At 47.0% G+C, this 15,473-nt stretch overlaps 1 protein-coding gene across 8 annotated transcripts in view; it reads right to left on the reverse strand.

Annotated features, from left to right (window-relative positions):
* Positions 1-15,473, reverse strand: part of LOC105497437 (OCA2 melanosomal transmembrane protein) — a 387,654-nt gene that overhangs the window by 123,728 nt on the left and 248,453 nt on the right. For all 8 annotated transcript variants that reach the window (XM_071067306.1, XM_011768534.3, XM_071067305.1 and 5 more), the window contains one exon: positions 13,639-13,732. In XM_071067306.1, the coding sequence (XP_070923407.1) occupies positions 13,639-13,732 (94 nt within the window). The remainder of the gene's footprint in view (positions 1-13,638; positions 13,733-15,473) is intronic.

Raw genomic sequence — 15,473 nt, forward strand, 5'->3', positions numbered from 1 at the left:
ATGGAATCCAATTGTAGCTATTTTAATATACAAGACTGTCTTACTGAAAACAGTTGATACCCTCTGGGACCATCACACAGTATCACAGCTGGCAAATGCATTTTTCTCTAATAAGCCAAGAATACTATAAAGCAAAGGTATTAGAAATATGTTAATTCTCTTGAAGTTATTTTAAGGTTTATTACAATCCCAATCAAAATAACTGGGTTTTTAATTAATTCAAATGATATGATTCTGTAATTCATATGAAAAAGATAAGTAAGAATAGCCAGAAAAACACTGATAAGGCGAAGCACTTGCCCTACCACAGAGTAAGCTTATAAAGTCCAAATAACTTAAACATCATGGCATGTCACTGACCCCATAAAACACAACAGACGGCCCACCAACATATTCAAAACCCCACGGGGATTTTTTCATCATAAGGGTGGTTTTCAGACCTCTATGCTCGCACCCTCGCTTGCCAATCCAACGTCCCTCATGCAGCCTCACCACCGCGGACTGGAACATGCTCAAGACCAAACTCGGCGTTTCTCCTCTAAACTGCGCCTGCACCTGATATGCCTTTGAGTTTTCATCCCCTCATGGCTCACATCCACGTTGTCCACCTCCAAACCCCCCAACCAGCCCCCTTTCCCCACCTGCCCTGCACACACTGGCCCCCAGCCTCAGCCTCTAACCTCGCCTCCCTGCGGCTACTCGGTCCTCCTCCAACCTGTCCATTCCCCTGCAGGGAAGAATGGTCTTTGTAAAAGAAAAATTGCGTTGCAGGCTTTCCTGCTTCAAGCCCTTCCCTGCGCTCCCACCACATGGAGTGAAATTCAGCCTCTTTCCCTGTCTGCAATCTCCCTGCGCCGGGCGCCTTCCACCATCTTCAGCGCCATCCTCTTGCCCTGCCATGAGGGATGCTGGCTGTTTCTGCTCCTTGGGGAGGCCGCACGGCTCGCCTGCTCAGGGCTGTTTGCTGTCTGGGAAGCTCAGAGCCGGTAGCGCAGTACCACTGACTCTCACTGGGGACGGCTTCCGGGTGTACGTTTAGCTGTGTTTGCTGCTCCTCCCTGGTCAGTCTCCAAGTTCAGCTCACGGTATCTGCCTGCTTCACCACTGCGCCACTGAGGCCTAGTTCTTGCTAGTTACAAAGCTGTGTTGACTTCATGGATAACTATCAAAGAACAAACATTTTAATAGAATGAATATTCATAAAATATGGCCTAATTAAATATCTGATTTTTTTTTTTTTTTTGGTCGCCTAAGCTGGAGTGCAGTGGCACAATCTCGGGTCACTGCACCCTCTGTTTCCCAGGTTCAAGCGATTCTTCTGCCTCAGCCTCCCCCAGTAGCTTGGATTACAGGCATGTGCCACCACATCCAACTTTTTTTTTTTTAGACAGAGTCTCGCTGTGTCTCCCAGGCTGGAGTGCAGTGGTGCGATCTTGGCTCACTGCAAGCTCCACCTCCCGGGTTCATGCCATTCTCCTACCTCAGCCTCCCGAGTAGCTGGGACTACAGGTGCCCGCCACCATGCCTAGCTTTTTTATTTTTAGTAGAGACAGGACTTCACCATGTTGGCCAGGCTGGTCTTGAACTCCTGACCTCAAATGGTCCGCCCGCCTCAGCCTCCCAAAATTTTGGGATTATAGGAGTGAGCCATCATATACCCAGCCTAATAAATTCTTTAGTTACCCCTAAATATACAACCTTGTAAAGAAACGTGTATCTGTGTCAGCATGTCTAAATGCATTATAAAAAAGTTTTATCTTGTTTTTCAAAATAGCATATCCCATAGAGGGAAGTTTAGGCCAAGCTTCCTTTACTCCAAAAATTTAGCCAATCAATATGCTATCGTGACAGCACACATGTGAAGCCGACCGCATTTGGGTCGTCCACAAATGCAGAGCTGCACTCCGTTGTTTATGTTGTCTGGAGGTCATGAGATACGCACCTTGTCTGCTGAGATCGTTTTAGAAGAAGACTAAAGACGTCTTGGGACTCTCCCGACCACGCTGCAGCGTATTCCGCTTCACCAGGACGTTTACTCTTCAGTCATTCTAAGTCTTTGAAGTCACTTTAAGGCTTTTTAAGTCGTTTTACGACTTATTTTAATGTACTCAGTTTTTTCTGGGTTCCCTAATGGTTGAAATTAAGGATTCTCTGCCATTAAATTAATAATATACCAAAAACAAGTTACATAAAAACAATCATTTAGGCCACAAGTGGTCCCAGTGGATTCTTTTCCAGTTGTAGGAAATTTGATCCGTGGAAAGGCAGAGAGAAATTTCCCCTTAGACAATTCCATAGCATCATTTTTCAACTTTATAGTCCAGCATATAAAGAAACACTGACAGCGAATGGCTTCTCTACAGATCTCACCTCAGTGTCCAAGGGGGACCTCTGCATGCAACTGTACCATCATCCACGAACACCCCGTTAACCCACCATCAAGCAACGCAGGCACCTCGAGGGCCCTTTGACTAGTGATGGCAGAAGAAGAACAATATTTGGTCTTTGTCCCTGTTCCTAGCACAGAGTTCCTAAAACCTTTGGCATTTCCTGAGTGATAAGAGTGACAGGAATTCCTTTTGTTCTAATGAGGCAGCTCTTGGGGGCCCATCGGCTTCAGGAGGGGACTGGTTGCCAGAAAGATCAAGGCATGATTAGATAGTTAAAACTGACAGCTCCACCATCCGTCCCCACACCAATCCTCAGGGAGAGAACCAGGGCTGGAGACTGGGCCAATCACAAATGGCCAGTGATGGAATCAATCATGCCAATGTAGTGAAGCCTCGAACCCCCTTAGCAGTGGAGTGCTGGGATCCTCCACATTAGTGCACGAGTCCCTGTGTCAGGAGGGTGGTGCACGCATTTGCACTCCATGAGAACAGAAGCTCCTGCACTTGGGACCCTGCCAGAGACCTCACCTATGCACTTCCTCATCTGGCTCTTCATCTGTATCATCCTTTAAAATAAATAGTAAAGGTAGGCAACGTGCTTTCCTGAGTTCTCTGGGTCATTCCAGCAAATTATTGAACCTGAGGTGAGGGGTTGCAGGAACTCTGATTTGTAGGCAAGTTGCACAGAAGTGTGAGTGCCTGATACCTGTGTCTGAACTGAGGGCCCCCATGAGGGAAGGAGCCCTTAGCCTGTGGTCTGACAATAGCCCCGGGTAATTGGTATTAGAACTAAATTGAATTGTGGGATATCTACTTGGTGTTGGAGAATTAAAGGATCGGCTGGAGTAAGGAGTAGAAAAAGCCACTTGCTAGTGCTGGCAGAATGTTGCTAAGTCCGCCCCTTTCACCCGCCTTCCACAGTAATTAGCGGCTCCTGTCGAGGCCGGGAGGGCAGCGGCGGGAAAGACGAGGCGCTGCACAGGCACATGCTCCCCGTGCTGACAAGCGCCGTCTCCTAACTGCTGCTAAGTGAGCCACGAGCTAAGCCAGCAGGGCACTGCCCCACGCTCATCCCAGACCTAGGACGTTCAGCAGCAAGGAGGCCTGGCTCTTGGCACAGCCTCCGCAATAGGAACTTGGGCCTTCCGGACATAAGGGGAGGCAGAAGGCAAAGACCAGGCTGTGATCCAACACTGACTGCCGCAGCGACTGCACTTAGCGCGAGTCCTTGAGAAAGACCGAGAAGGGCGGCACATTTCTTTGGGCCTTTGTACCACTGAGGGCTCTTGTAGCTGCAAGTGACAGAAAACCCAACCCAGAATGGCCAAAGCCAAAGGGGATTATGAGATCAAATGAGCTACGAGTCTCGGGTAAATAAAACGATGTGGCAGGTTGCTTTCCCAAATTCGCCAGCACTAATATATTCCATTCCACACGCTTTCTCCCACAGCCCCGACAGCGACACTTCCCCATCGAGAAGCTCCTTCCCCTGTATCCGGGGGCCTGTGATGCCGAGAGATGTCTGAGGCCCCCACCGCCATTCCAGCCGTGCTCTTTGGGCCCCCACAGCCTGGGCAGGAGACTCAAGTGAGCAGCCTCCAGCTGTTTCCGGCCTCAGCCTCTGCCAGCTCCGGTGATCCCGGGTGGAGCAGGACCAGCTGCCCTTTCAAATTCCACGAAGATGGTGAGTTAGGAGTGAAATCAGTGCTGTTGCTTTGAGCCCCTGCATTTGGGGATGACTTGTTAGGCAGCCACAGTGAGTGGGATAGATGACTTTACCAGGGCCCTCCCTTGGCCGTGATGCCTCAGGCGCAGGCCCTGTTCTCAGGCTCCTAGCAACGATATGCAGTGGCGTTGGCCTCTCATCATCACCCCCATCAGTGTGAGGCCCTCGTTCTCCAGCACCTCAGCAGCAGTGTGCTGGGCTGATCGTTCCATCTTGGGCTCCGGGTCATCCTCCCATTCTCCCCTAGTGGTCTGTGTGCCTCTCCCAGTACTGAGGTCGCGGGCCAGTGCTTCCTGCAAAGTATACAGTGGAGGGGGGATGGTCACCCCGAATCGAAGTGGAGCCATTGTTTCCATCAACACGAAGAGCAAAATCACCACATGGTTACTCGAACCTCTTCTGCACCAGCTCTCCTGGCACCCTCCTGACAAGTATTTACGGCTCTCGTGGCTCTCTCAGATTGTCCAGGACTCTCCGGCCTTCAGGAGCCCCAGACGGCCCTGCGATGCTTCTAGCTCTCAGCTCCTGCCCGATTCATTGTAACCATTCTCAGGGCCATTGATTAGAAGGGTTCAATATACGAATCCACCCACATGGCATTATCCTAAGGCTGAAGATTTTCCATTGAGGTGCAAACCAACAGGAGAGGTTCTTTGAGTTTGCATGAAGGGAGGGAAAAGGGCAGGGGGTGAGTGGCTTTAAGTTTTCCTTCAGACACGGAGGACTGCCTGCTCTGAGAAGCCTAAGGCCCGTTTCTGCTCTAAGCAGATGAGAGCTGCCAGAAAAACAGCGTGGTTTTCTCTTCCTTTTCTTACCTTTTCTTTCCTTCCTTCCTTTCTTTCTTCTTTAGCAAATGTAACATGTGGATGAGACTAACTTTGAAATTTACATTCAGAAAACATTGATCTCACATTCCTGATTTTAACCCTCAGGGGAAAAGAAAATATTTGACTGTGGTTCAGCGAGTTTACAGCACTGTGATCGATACAGAGATTAACCTTTGGAAAGGCACCCAATATTACATTAGCATCTGTTTTGACCTTTGAGAAAATATGAATGTCTGCCTGGCTACCGTTGAAGCAGCAGATAGAATGAGGGCTTTATAAATCTACCAAGAGTTTTATTATGTTTACTGTTAGTCAATGGTAATGATCCCTTTGAATTACACTGAACAAAGCCAGGTCATTTTCAAATATTGTTTCTAAGACAGTATTTTCTGGATGGTTTATTCTCTAGATATTTTTTCACTCTTTCATTTAATTTATCAGCTTGATGTTTTTAAAGCCTCACAATAATTAGCTATGTTCTAAGAAACCACAAAACAAAATGAGGTGACAAAAGCTTCATTGGAAGCTAAATTTCACAACAAAATTCAACTTAATGTGTCTCTATGTTTAAAGAAATAGTAAAAATTGGCATTATCAATTAACAAAACACTAATTGACTGGTGTATCTTATGTGGGTGGCACCGAAATGGTATGGCCTGGTCCCCACGGAGGAATGTCCTGGAGAACAGGTTTCTGCCCAATGAGGGAATCCGGCATTAGCGTAATTTCTAGTCAGAAAATCATTTTCTCCAGTGGAGCAAAATGAAATCATATCTTCCCCAGGAAGTACAGCAAAGATTTCTCGGGCATGGCAGAAAGAACGAGTTGCGGGCTGTGGATGAGCGATGCAGTCTGTGGATGAGCGATGCGGACCGCGGATGGGCGATGTGGACCGTGGATGGACAATGCGGACTGTGGATGGGCGATGCGGACCGCAGATGGGCGATGTGGACCGTGGATGGACAATGCGGACTGTGGATGGGCGATGCGGACCGCGGATGGGCGATGTGGACCGTGGATGGACAATGCGGACTGTGGATGGGCGATGTGGACCGCAGATGGGCGATGTGGACCGTGGATGGACAATGCGGACCGCAGATGGGCGATGTGGACCGTGGATGGACAATGCGGACTGTGGATGGGCGATGTGGACCGCAGATGGGCGATGTGGACTGTGGATGGACAATGCGGACTGCAGATGGGTGATGTGGACCGTGGATGGACAATGCGGACTGTGGATGGGCGATGTGGACCGTGGATGGACAATGCGGACTGTGGATGGACAATGCGGACTGTGGATGGGCGATGCGGACCGCGGATGGACAATGCGGACTGTGGATGGACAATGCGGACTGTGGATGGGTGATGTGGACCGTGGATGGGCAATGTGGACCGTGGATGGACAATGCGGACTGTGGATGGGTGATGTGGACCGCGGATGGGCAATGTGGACCGTGGATGGACAATGCGGACTGTGGATGGGTGATGTGGACCGCAGATGGGCGATGTGGACCGTGGATGGACAATGCGGACTGTGGATGGGTGATGTGGACCGCGGATGGGCGATGCGGACCATGGATGGACAATGCGGACCATGGATGGACAATGCGGACTGTGGATGGACAATGCGGACTGTGGATGGACAATGCAGACTGTGGATGGGCGATGCGGACTGCAGATGGGCGATGTGGACCGTGGATGGACAATGCGGACCGCGGATGGGCGATGTGGACCGCGGATGGACAATGCGGACTGTGGATGGACAATGCGGACTGTGGATGGGTGATGCCACTGTCTTGCTTCTGGTAGGCAAGGTAATGAGAGCCACCCAATGCCACATCGCTGCATCTGCTCACAATAAACTCCACAGATAACAAGAAATGCACCTGACGCCACACGGACAGCCTGCCTTTCCACACAACTAGAAGGTGGAGAGAACCATAAACTCCACATCATTACTTGTCAGTAAAGAAGAAAACACCAATTCCCAGCCAAGCTGTCGCTCAGGCCCTGCCCCTCCCCCCTGCAGGGAGCCAGAGAAATCCAGACAATTTTCATGAAAAAGAGAAGAAAGAAATAAAAATTCTAAAATTGAGGAAAGTAACAGCCAGAAGTAGGAAGGCCAACCTAAGCATAAAACCACTGGAAAACGATCCTGGTGGATTTGTGTATAGACGACGGAGAAAAGACATCGACGTACACTGAGACTCAACATAGAGAGATCCATGAAATAGTAAAATATAACAAACACTTAAAACTCTGATCCAAGAAACCTTTCTGGACTCAAAAGAAGACATAATGCTACATGTTAGACCCATGATACCCAAGGGATACTTGGGAATATCTTAGTAAAACTATTAGACTCTGAAGATAAATTTGCAGAATCCTCCAAGCCTGTAGCAAAATTACCAAATAACTTCAAATGTAAGAGAACTGGGCTGCCATCAGACGTCCCACACACACATACAGCTGAGGCCACAATGGAGTAACACCCTCAGGAAATCCAGAGAAGGTATGTGTGAACCAAGGGTGTATTAGGAAGCAAAGCGTCTTGTCAAATGTTAAGGATGTAGAACGCAGCCTTAAACCTACGAAAGCTCAGGGGTGCTGCACCCAGGAGCTGATCTTGGGCTCTTACAGATTAGCTTCACCTGTCAAACGGCAGGAACACTTCAGCCAAAGGGCCAATGGTGAGGATCTAATAGACTTAATCATGGATCTAAGAGAAACAAGCACAGAACAATGGTGGGTGGAGGAACAGTGATGATGTTATGTGTTTTGAAAGCAGAAGTACTTCAATTAGCAAGTGGGTGGAGAAAGAAGGGAAGAGAAAAGTAGAATCAACTTATAAGTGATCATTTAGGCAAGAGGTAGAAGTCAAAGGTTATCATTAAAGATAGACAAACGAGGTATAAAAGACTATGTAAGAAAACAGAAGACTAAAGACAAGAGAAAAAGTATAAGAACAAAGGTAATCACTAGAACAAAATACAAACCTTTCAAATTGCAAGGAGAAATTTTAGAAAATAAAAGAGCAAAAAAAGATATGCATATAGAGAAACATAGCAACTAAAATACACATAAAACCTATAGTATGGAAAATGTGTAGTCATATTGATAAATGTGAGTGGACTAAATTTATTTATTAAAAGAAAACAATACTTTCATTTTGGTTCACAAAGCAAGTCCCAACAATATACAGTCTATACGAGACACACCCAAAACAAAGTGATTTAGAAAGGCTGAAAGCTAAGCAAATGATTTGTGATTCCAACACTGAATAAACTACAATCAAGCCAAAGAGCACTAAGCATGACAGAAGGGATGTTTAATCGTGCTAAAAAGCTTCCCACTCACAGTGGAGACAGAACAGTGGTAAATATGTATCCACCAAATAACACACTAACCACCTTTCAAGGATAAACAGTAAGAGATTCAAGGAGAAATAAAGAGACATACTTGTAACAGGAAATACTTAACATGCCACTTTAAGTACAGGACAGATTTAGGATGTAAATGACCTAGTATAATCATTGGGTAGATTTGAGAAATATGTAAGTTTATGCAATAACAATAGAGAATGCACACATAAAGTATGATCAAATTTGGTCACAAAGAAACCAGATGTAAGTTCCATCAAAATAGAAAGTAATAAAATAAATAACAAGATTATTCAAACTGGAAATCGAAAAGAACCATTATTAAACATCCAACTCAGATGAAAGGCAAGCCACACTGAAAATACAGAAATCCTAGAAATGATAATGGAAGCATTATATATTAAACTCCATGGAATACATTTAAAGCAGTGTTCAGAGGAAAAAGCATAGCCTTAAACACTTATGGAAAATAAAACAAACAAAAATAAATGAAATAAATTTGAAATTTGAAAAAACTAAAGAACAGCAAAGTAAATCAAGAGAAAGCACTAGGAAGGGAATGATAAAGATAAATGCAGCAATTAACAAGGCAGAAAACAGAAAACTAGACTAAGAAATACATCAAAGTCTTATTTTTTGAAAAATAAAACAGAACTAGATGAATCGCAAACCACTAATCAAAAATAAATCCACAGATAAAAAATGACAAGGGGAAAATAATCACCAAAACAGACAAAATTTAAAAATAATTCTAAGAAAATATTTGCAGACCTCTCGATACCAATATTTTTAGGGTAATTTTAAATTATGTGTCTATTCCAGTATTCCTGATCCTAATAAAAGTGTAATGCAGTGTGTTGTCTCTCGTAGCTGCAGTAATCAAGACAGTGCGGTACTGGGAAGGGACAGCCATCCGGATCCACATACCAGAACAGAGCACCCGGGAACAGATCCACAAAGATGCACTCAGCCGATGAGGGACAGCTGCAACAGCAACTCAGCGGAGGAACCATAGCCTTTGTACCAAATGGTGGTAGAGTGTGGCGAGATCCATAGGCAAACACAAAAAGAACCTTGATCTAAACCTCACACCTTATATGAAACTTAACTCAGAATGGAACATGAACTAAAATGTAACGTGTAAATCAATAAAATTTGGGGGGAAAAAAAAGCACAGGAGATAATCTTTGAAAAATATCTCGGGCTAGGCAAAAAGTTCTCCTGCTGTCATGCTTTTGACACCAAAAACACGACACATTAAAAAATGTTTTGACACGTTGGGCCTCATTAAGATTCAAAACTTTTGCTTTGTATAAGAACCTGTTAAGTGGATGAACAGACAGTCTACAGACTGGGAGAAAATGTCCTATCTGCTTTCTTCGTAAGAGCCCCAAACTGGAAACAAGTCAGGTGATCTTCAATGAGGAGGTGACTAAACAACCTGTGGTCCATCCATACCCCAGTGCAATGCAAAGAAATCAAATACTGGCATGTGAGACAACTTGGATGAATTGCTAGACCATGATGCTGAGTGAAAGCAGCCCATACAAAAAGGTCACGTGTTGTATGACTCCATTTAGTTAGCCTTCTTGTAATGACAAAATGCTAGAGATGGAGAACAGATTGGGGCAGGGCTGGAGGTGGGAGGGATGCAGGGCTGGCTGGAAAAGGCCAGCATGAGGGCGCCTCACAGCGACGGAACCTCTTCTGTGTGCCTTGACTGCATCAATGGCAACATCCTGGCTGTGATCTTCTACTACAGTTTGTCCAAATTTTACTATCAGGGGTTTCTGCACAAAGGGCTCACAGAATCTCTCTGAATTATTTCTTACAACTGCACACGAATCTACAATTATCTTGAAAGAAAAAGGTTTAAAAAATTAATGAAAGCAAAAAGTATAGATAAAAATGGAGCTCAAGTTTATCCATTTCGACTACAGAATATCTAAAGTTCCTCTGCAAAATTTAAAATACAAAAATAAGCTTAAAAATAGTCACAACATGTATATCAGAACTGATTTCTGTAGGTGCAAGAGAGCTTCTGAAAAATAGGAAAATTCATCTCTCAAGAGAAAGACAGAGGCAAAGGATATGAATAGAAAGTTTACAAAATAAGAAATGCAAATATTCAATGCTTATACAGAAAGAGTATAATCTCAGTAGAATTAATTAAAACAAAACATGAGTCTATTGTTAGCCAGCCAGATGAACCTTGAGCGTTTCAAATGGCAGTGACGAGTTTCAGCAGTGAAGTTCGACAAAGTGCACAGAGAGCAACATTTCTGGATGCCAGCTTGTCAATATTTATCTGGATTGCTGAAACATCATTCATTTAGCCAGTGGTTCTATGTCAGAAAATTTATCTTCAATTATCAGAAATGAAACAAGGTTTTATCTATAAAGATATTTATCACACCATAACAAGAAACAGTAAGCAACCTCAATACCTCAGTGTAAAATGAACCAGGATATATCTGCCTGTTGTAGGCACAGCTATTCTATTTTGGAAGGACAATTGGTCCTAGGTAAGATGGTCACAATAGAGTATAAAGAATAAAAAGTAGGATACAATGTGATTTGAAGGCTTTGTAAAAAATATGTAATCTACGGTAGGCAGGAAAAATGTAAGAAAACACACCAAATTACGATCAGTGGCTATTTCTAGGTAGCAAAATTATAGGTTACTTTTATATTTTATTCATTGACACATTTTCTGTTAAATACTTATCTACATCATGAGAGAAATGGTCATTTTTTAAAACATTCTGCACTGTGTATCACAAGAAGCCCCCTTTTATGAAAATAAATCTTTGAGTTATAGATAAAAGTCGAATTAGTGCATGTGCAATTGCAAATTAAGCAATTCAAGCAAATAAAGTCCGTACCGCAATTAAATAACCATTCCCTGGGCAAAAACTGCTCTGATTTCTGCACAGCAAGGACCTGGCAAGAAGGATGGTCAGAGCTGGAAGAACCGGAACCAGGAAGGAACTCTGTTGACCACTCACCACAGAGACCCTCTCCATCCAAGAAGATGCATGTGACTCACAAGGCTGGGGCTGATGACTTTCGGGGAGACAACTGGCAGTCGTGCCCAAGCTTTCTGAGGCCACCGACTTACTGTCATACTAGCCGTTCACCGCAGTAACTGCACACACGCACACACACACACACGTGTGTCACACACTGCACACCAAATGCAAGACCTGTGTGAAAAGTTCAGTGCCCACATGCATCACCCACTGGAGCTGAATCTCAGGCACTTTACGCGTCCCAGGTGGAGTGGACGCAAACCCTTTCGGTTGGGCAGATGTCAGGTTATTGTTCCGAAGTGCTACTGGGGAAAAGATCACACTGCGGTTGCCCTAAAAATCTTCTTCTTTAAGAAAAATACTAATACCAGGCCTCCCGTGCCTACCTGTGAGACCAACTGGTGCTGCAAAAGCCATGAGGTTTTCCTGCTCTCTGAGATCCAGCCCATGGGCCTGCCAGGAAGCAGAGGGACCAGTACGTGGTACACTTGCCCAACCAAACGAGAGGAGACGGGGGATGTGAGAACGATGGCCTTCCAGGGCTGCAGAAGTCAGGAGCCCGGCCCAAATGAAGGAGGCAGAGCTGGCAGAGAGGGTGAACTGAACCTCCCCCTGCTGCCCACTCAGCACGCTTGTCTCTGATCCCCTCTCTCAGCTGTGCTCTGGGTCTGACCCTCACTGACCATAGGGCAAAGATGAGAAGACGGCAGTGTGCGGTAGGCCACCTTGCAAAGGCCACTGCCATATCTGCTGTAATAAATGCTGCTCTCATTAAGATAATTCTTGTTTAACTGACAGGATGATTTCTCTCATGCTCAGCAGAGGCAGAGGAGAGTCCAGACAGAAAGAAGTGGGCCAGGCATTAAGTTTTGAACCCTGTCCCTTAGCAGCAGGGTCAGCGATATGCCCAGAGTCCCCCCAGGAGATGCACACTCAGTGTCCCCTGCGGCTCACACCCACGTCACCCAGGAGTGTCATTCAGATCGATGCCTCAGCAAAATTGCCACATAGTTCTAGTTTCTTACGAACCACGGAAATGGCCAATATCATAAGTCTGGCAAAAGCCAGTATGCTGCTGTTCAAAGAGCCTGCTGTGTGTGGGTCCTCAACTGGGCACCATGGCCAGGGTTCTGTTCCCAAGCCAGCCCCAGGCAGCAGTGCCTGGTGCAGGGATCACTGCCTCCACCGGCTACAGGGTTCTCTGCCACTCAGTCAAAGTTGAGGTTCCAAATCTTTACCCGAGGCTGGTTCTGAGAACCATCATTGTGCCTACACCCAGTCGAATGTACAAGGAACTCCACAGAAACCTTGCTCAACACCAAATGAAGGAAGTTCATTTTAACAGCACCATTTGACAGGGGCTTCCGGCTTCCATTCTGCCCCCTCACCTGTTCGCAACGTGCAGTGTGCCACTCACACACAGACGTGCCGGCAGTCAGGGCCCCAGCGTGGACCCAGCTCCTCCTAGAGCAGGCTCTACTCTGCGGGCACCCGCTGTACGCCCCACCGAGGGCCTCATCTCTCCACAGTCCTGAGAGGTGCCCACAAGAGAGGGAAGCCACTGCCAGGCTGCCCCCATTCCACCACCCTGGCTTCAGTCTGCAACATCACGGGGTCTTTGCTAGCAGGGACTGTGCAATCCAGCAGGTGATGTCAGACTCGACATGCACCATCTTCGTGGACAGTCAGGGCACAAGTTCCCACTGGAATTTTCAAGAGGACAGCCACGTGAAATACCTGGCAAGCCCACAGTCATTTCCTGGCCCCCTGACTCAAGCCGAGTCATCCAGAGTATCTGAACCACCCTTTGTGTTATGGAGCTAATCCCAGCAATTGTTTTTCTTGAGACAGAGTCTCACTCTGTCACCTGGGCTGGAGTGCAGTCGCGTGACCTCGGCTCACTGAACCCCTGCCTCCCGAGTGCAAGCAATTCTTCTGCCTCAGCCTCCCAAGTAGCTGGGATTACAGGTACACACTGCCATGCCCAGCTAACTTTTTTTGTATTTTCACCGTGTTGGGGTTTCACCGCGTTGCCCAGGCTGGTCTCAAACTCCTGAGCTCAGGCAATCTGCCCGCCTCGCCCTCCCGAAGTGCTAGGATTACAGGCGTGAGCCGCCAGCAATAAATTTTTAATGTGTTCTTTTCTGAGTTAATCTCTCCTACACCACAGTCTCTCTAATTGCTAAAAATATGCTTATCTTAGCATTGAATGTGCTATTTTTTAATTAAATAAGCTTAGGAACTAGACAGTTTAACAGAAATTTAAAGTGAATGTAAAAGTACCTGAAAAATTCCATGAAGGAGAACCCATATCCATGCTGCTCTGCAATTCCTGCACACACCACATTTGCCGACGCGCCAATCAGTGTCCCGTTACCTAAAGTCAAAATTTAAAAACAAAATTCCAGTTCATCCTGGTGGTCAGCTTCTGTTCTCTTCGGTTTGTAATATTTAGATCATCTCACAGGTTTTGATTTGATGATTATTTTACAGTCAAAGTGACTGCTTTGTAAATATCTGGAAACACACAAGCAGAAAATAAGCTCACTGATTGCAAATACCACGATTCACTTATGGATAAAACCACGGCTGTTGTATGTAACAAGAGGAAGAAAGCTGAGGAGAATGGGCAAGTCACTGTGGGCCTATGAGTCTCTTAGAGAAAAATGCAAACGGGGCCAACAACCAAAGCCGAGAACGTGTGTCCCTCAGGAATGCAGCCTCAGACACGAACCACCTCCCTCCAGACTGCAGGCCCAGACACTAGGAAACTCTTTCAGTGGATGAAAGGATAGGTAAAAACAAGCAGGTGGAATTCCTTTCCTTCAGATCTTCACCAATGGCATCTCCTTGACATAAAACACCTCTCTGGGTAAGCTTTCATGAGTGTGCACACACACGTGTGCCGTCCTCGCGGCCTGGTGAGCAATAGAGCCAAGGTGGCCACTCGGGTCATCAGATCCAACCCCCACATACACTCACGGCCAGGGAAGGCCCAGGAGCCTCCCCCGTCCCTCCCAGCCATCGTGGTCAGCGTTCGTGAACAGGCCGGTGATTCAGGCTCAGCCAGTTTAGCTGAGTCCTGACGTCCGCGCACACACGGTTGAGGAAGAATCGCCCTCTGTCTCCATCTCTCTCCCCTTCTATGGAGGACGGGTGAACTGTGCGGCACTGCCCTGGAGCTGCCCACAGCATGTCAGTGCAGGGGAGTGACCTTTCAGAGGCTGGACAACATGGATGACAGAGCAGGTGGAGGCCCCACGTCCCCATGAAGACACAGCACAGACAGGGTGAGCAGTGTGGCCAGGTGTCGGGCCGGGAATGGCGAGTCCTGACAGTGAACCATTCTGGCTCCAGAAGAAGACCAGCGAGTGTTAGCCGTAGGGAACATTTACCTCCTGGTGACAGGCAGTCCCAGGTGGCACAAATCCAGATGCAGCAGAGCTCTGTGGCACGGTCAGGACCTTCTCCCTGCACCCGTGTGCTCTGCCACCAGCCAGCAACACTCAGAGCCAGCCCGCATTCGAGCTGCAGATGCTGCAGGCATCTCCTCACCATGCATTCAGACATGACCGTGGCCAGAGGAGGGAGTGGGACCCCTATGTCTCCTGAGGTTTGGTCTGAGGGCCAGGAAAATCATTATCAGAAGCTCCTCCCTCTCCCACAGAAGACACTCCCTCACGTCACCTGGACTCCACATGGCTTTGGTCTGCCCATCCCTATGCCAGTCCCTGGGCCGGAAACCCAGCTGCCCATCCCTCCCTACCATGGGTGGGGCAGAGAAGCAGGGAGTCTGCTTTGCTTCCTCTGTGTTGATGAGGACCGTCACCACCTTTCCTGGCATCTCCTGGGCTGGTTGTGGGGTTCACACGGGATTAAGAATGTGAGCCTACTATTCAGATGCCAACGATGTTGCAGTCATTAAACAAGATGCCAGCAGGTTTTTAAGGGTATTCCACATGGTATGGGCTCCATGTGGTGGGGAGAACAAGGCCCCAGGTGTCACTTCCCCAGCTCAAGCCTCCCTCCCAGTTTCCACTGACAGAGAAGCACAGGAGGGTCAGCCTGCACATGAACATCCCTGCCTGTCCTGGCACGCCCAGGTTGTCCTGCGTGGG

Source organism: Macaca nemestrina, chromosome 7 (genome assembly GCF_043159975.1).
Source record: "Macaca nemestrina isolate mMacNem1 chromosome 7, mMacNem.hap1, whole genome shotgun sequence".
NCBI classification, from domain to species: Eukaryota; Metazoa; Chordata; class Mammalia; order Primates; family Cercopithecidae; genus Macaca; species Macaca nemestrina.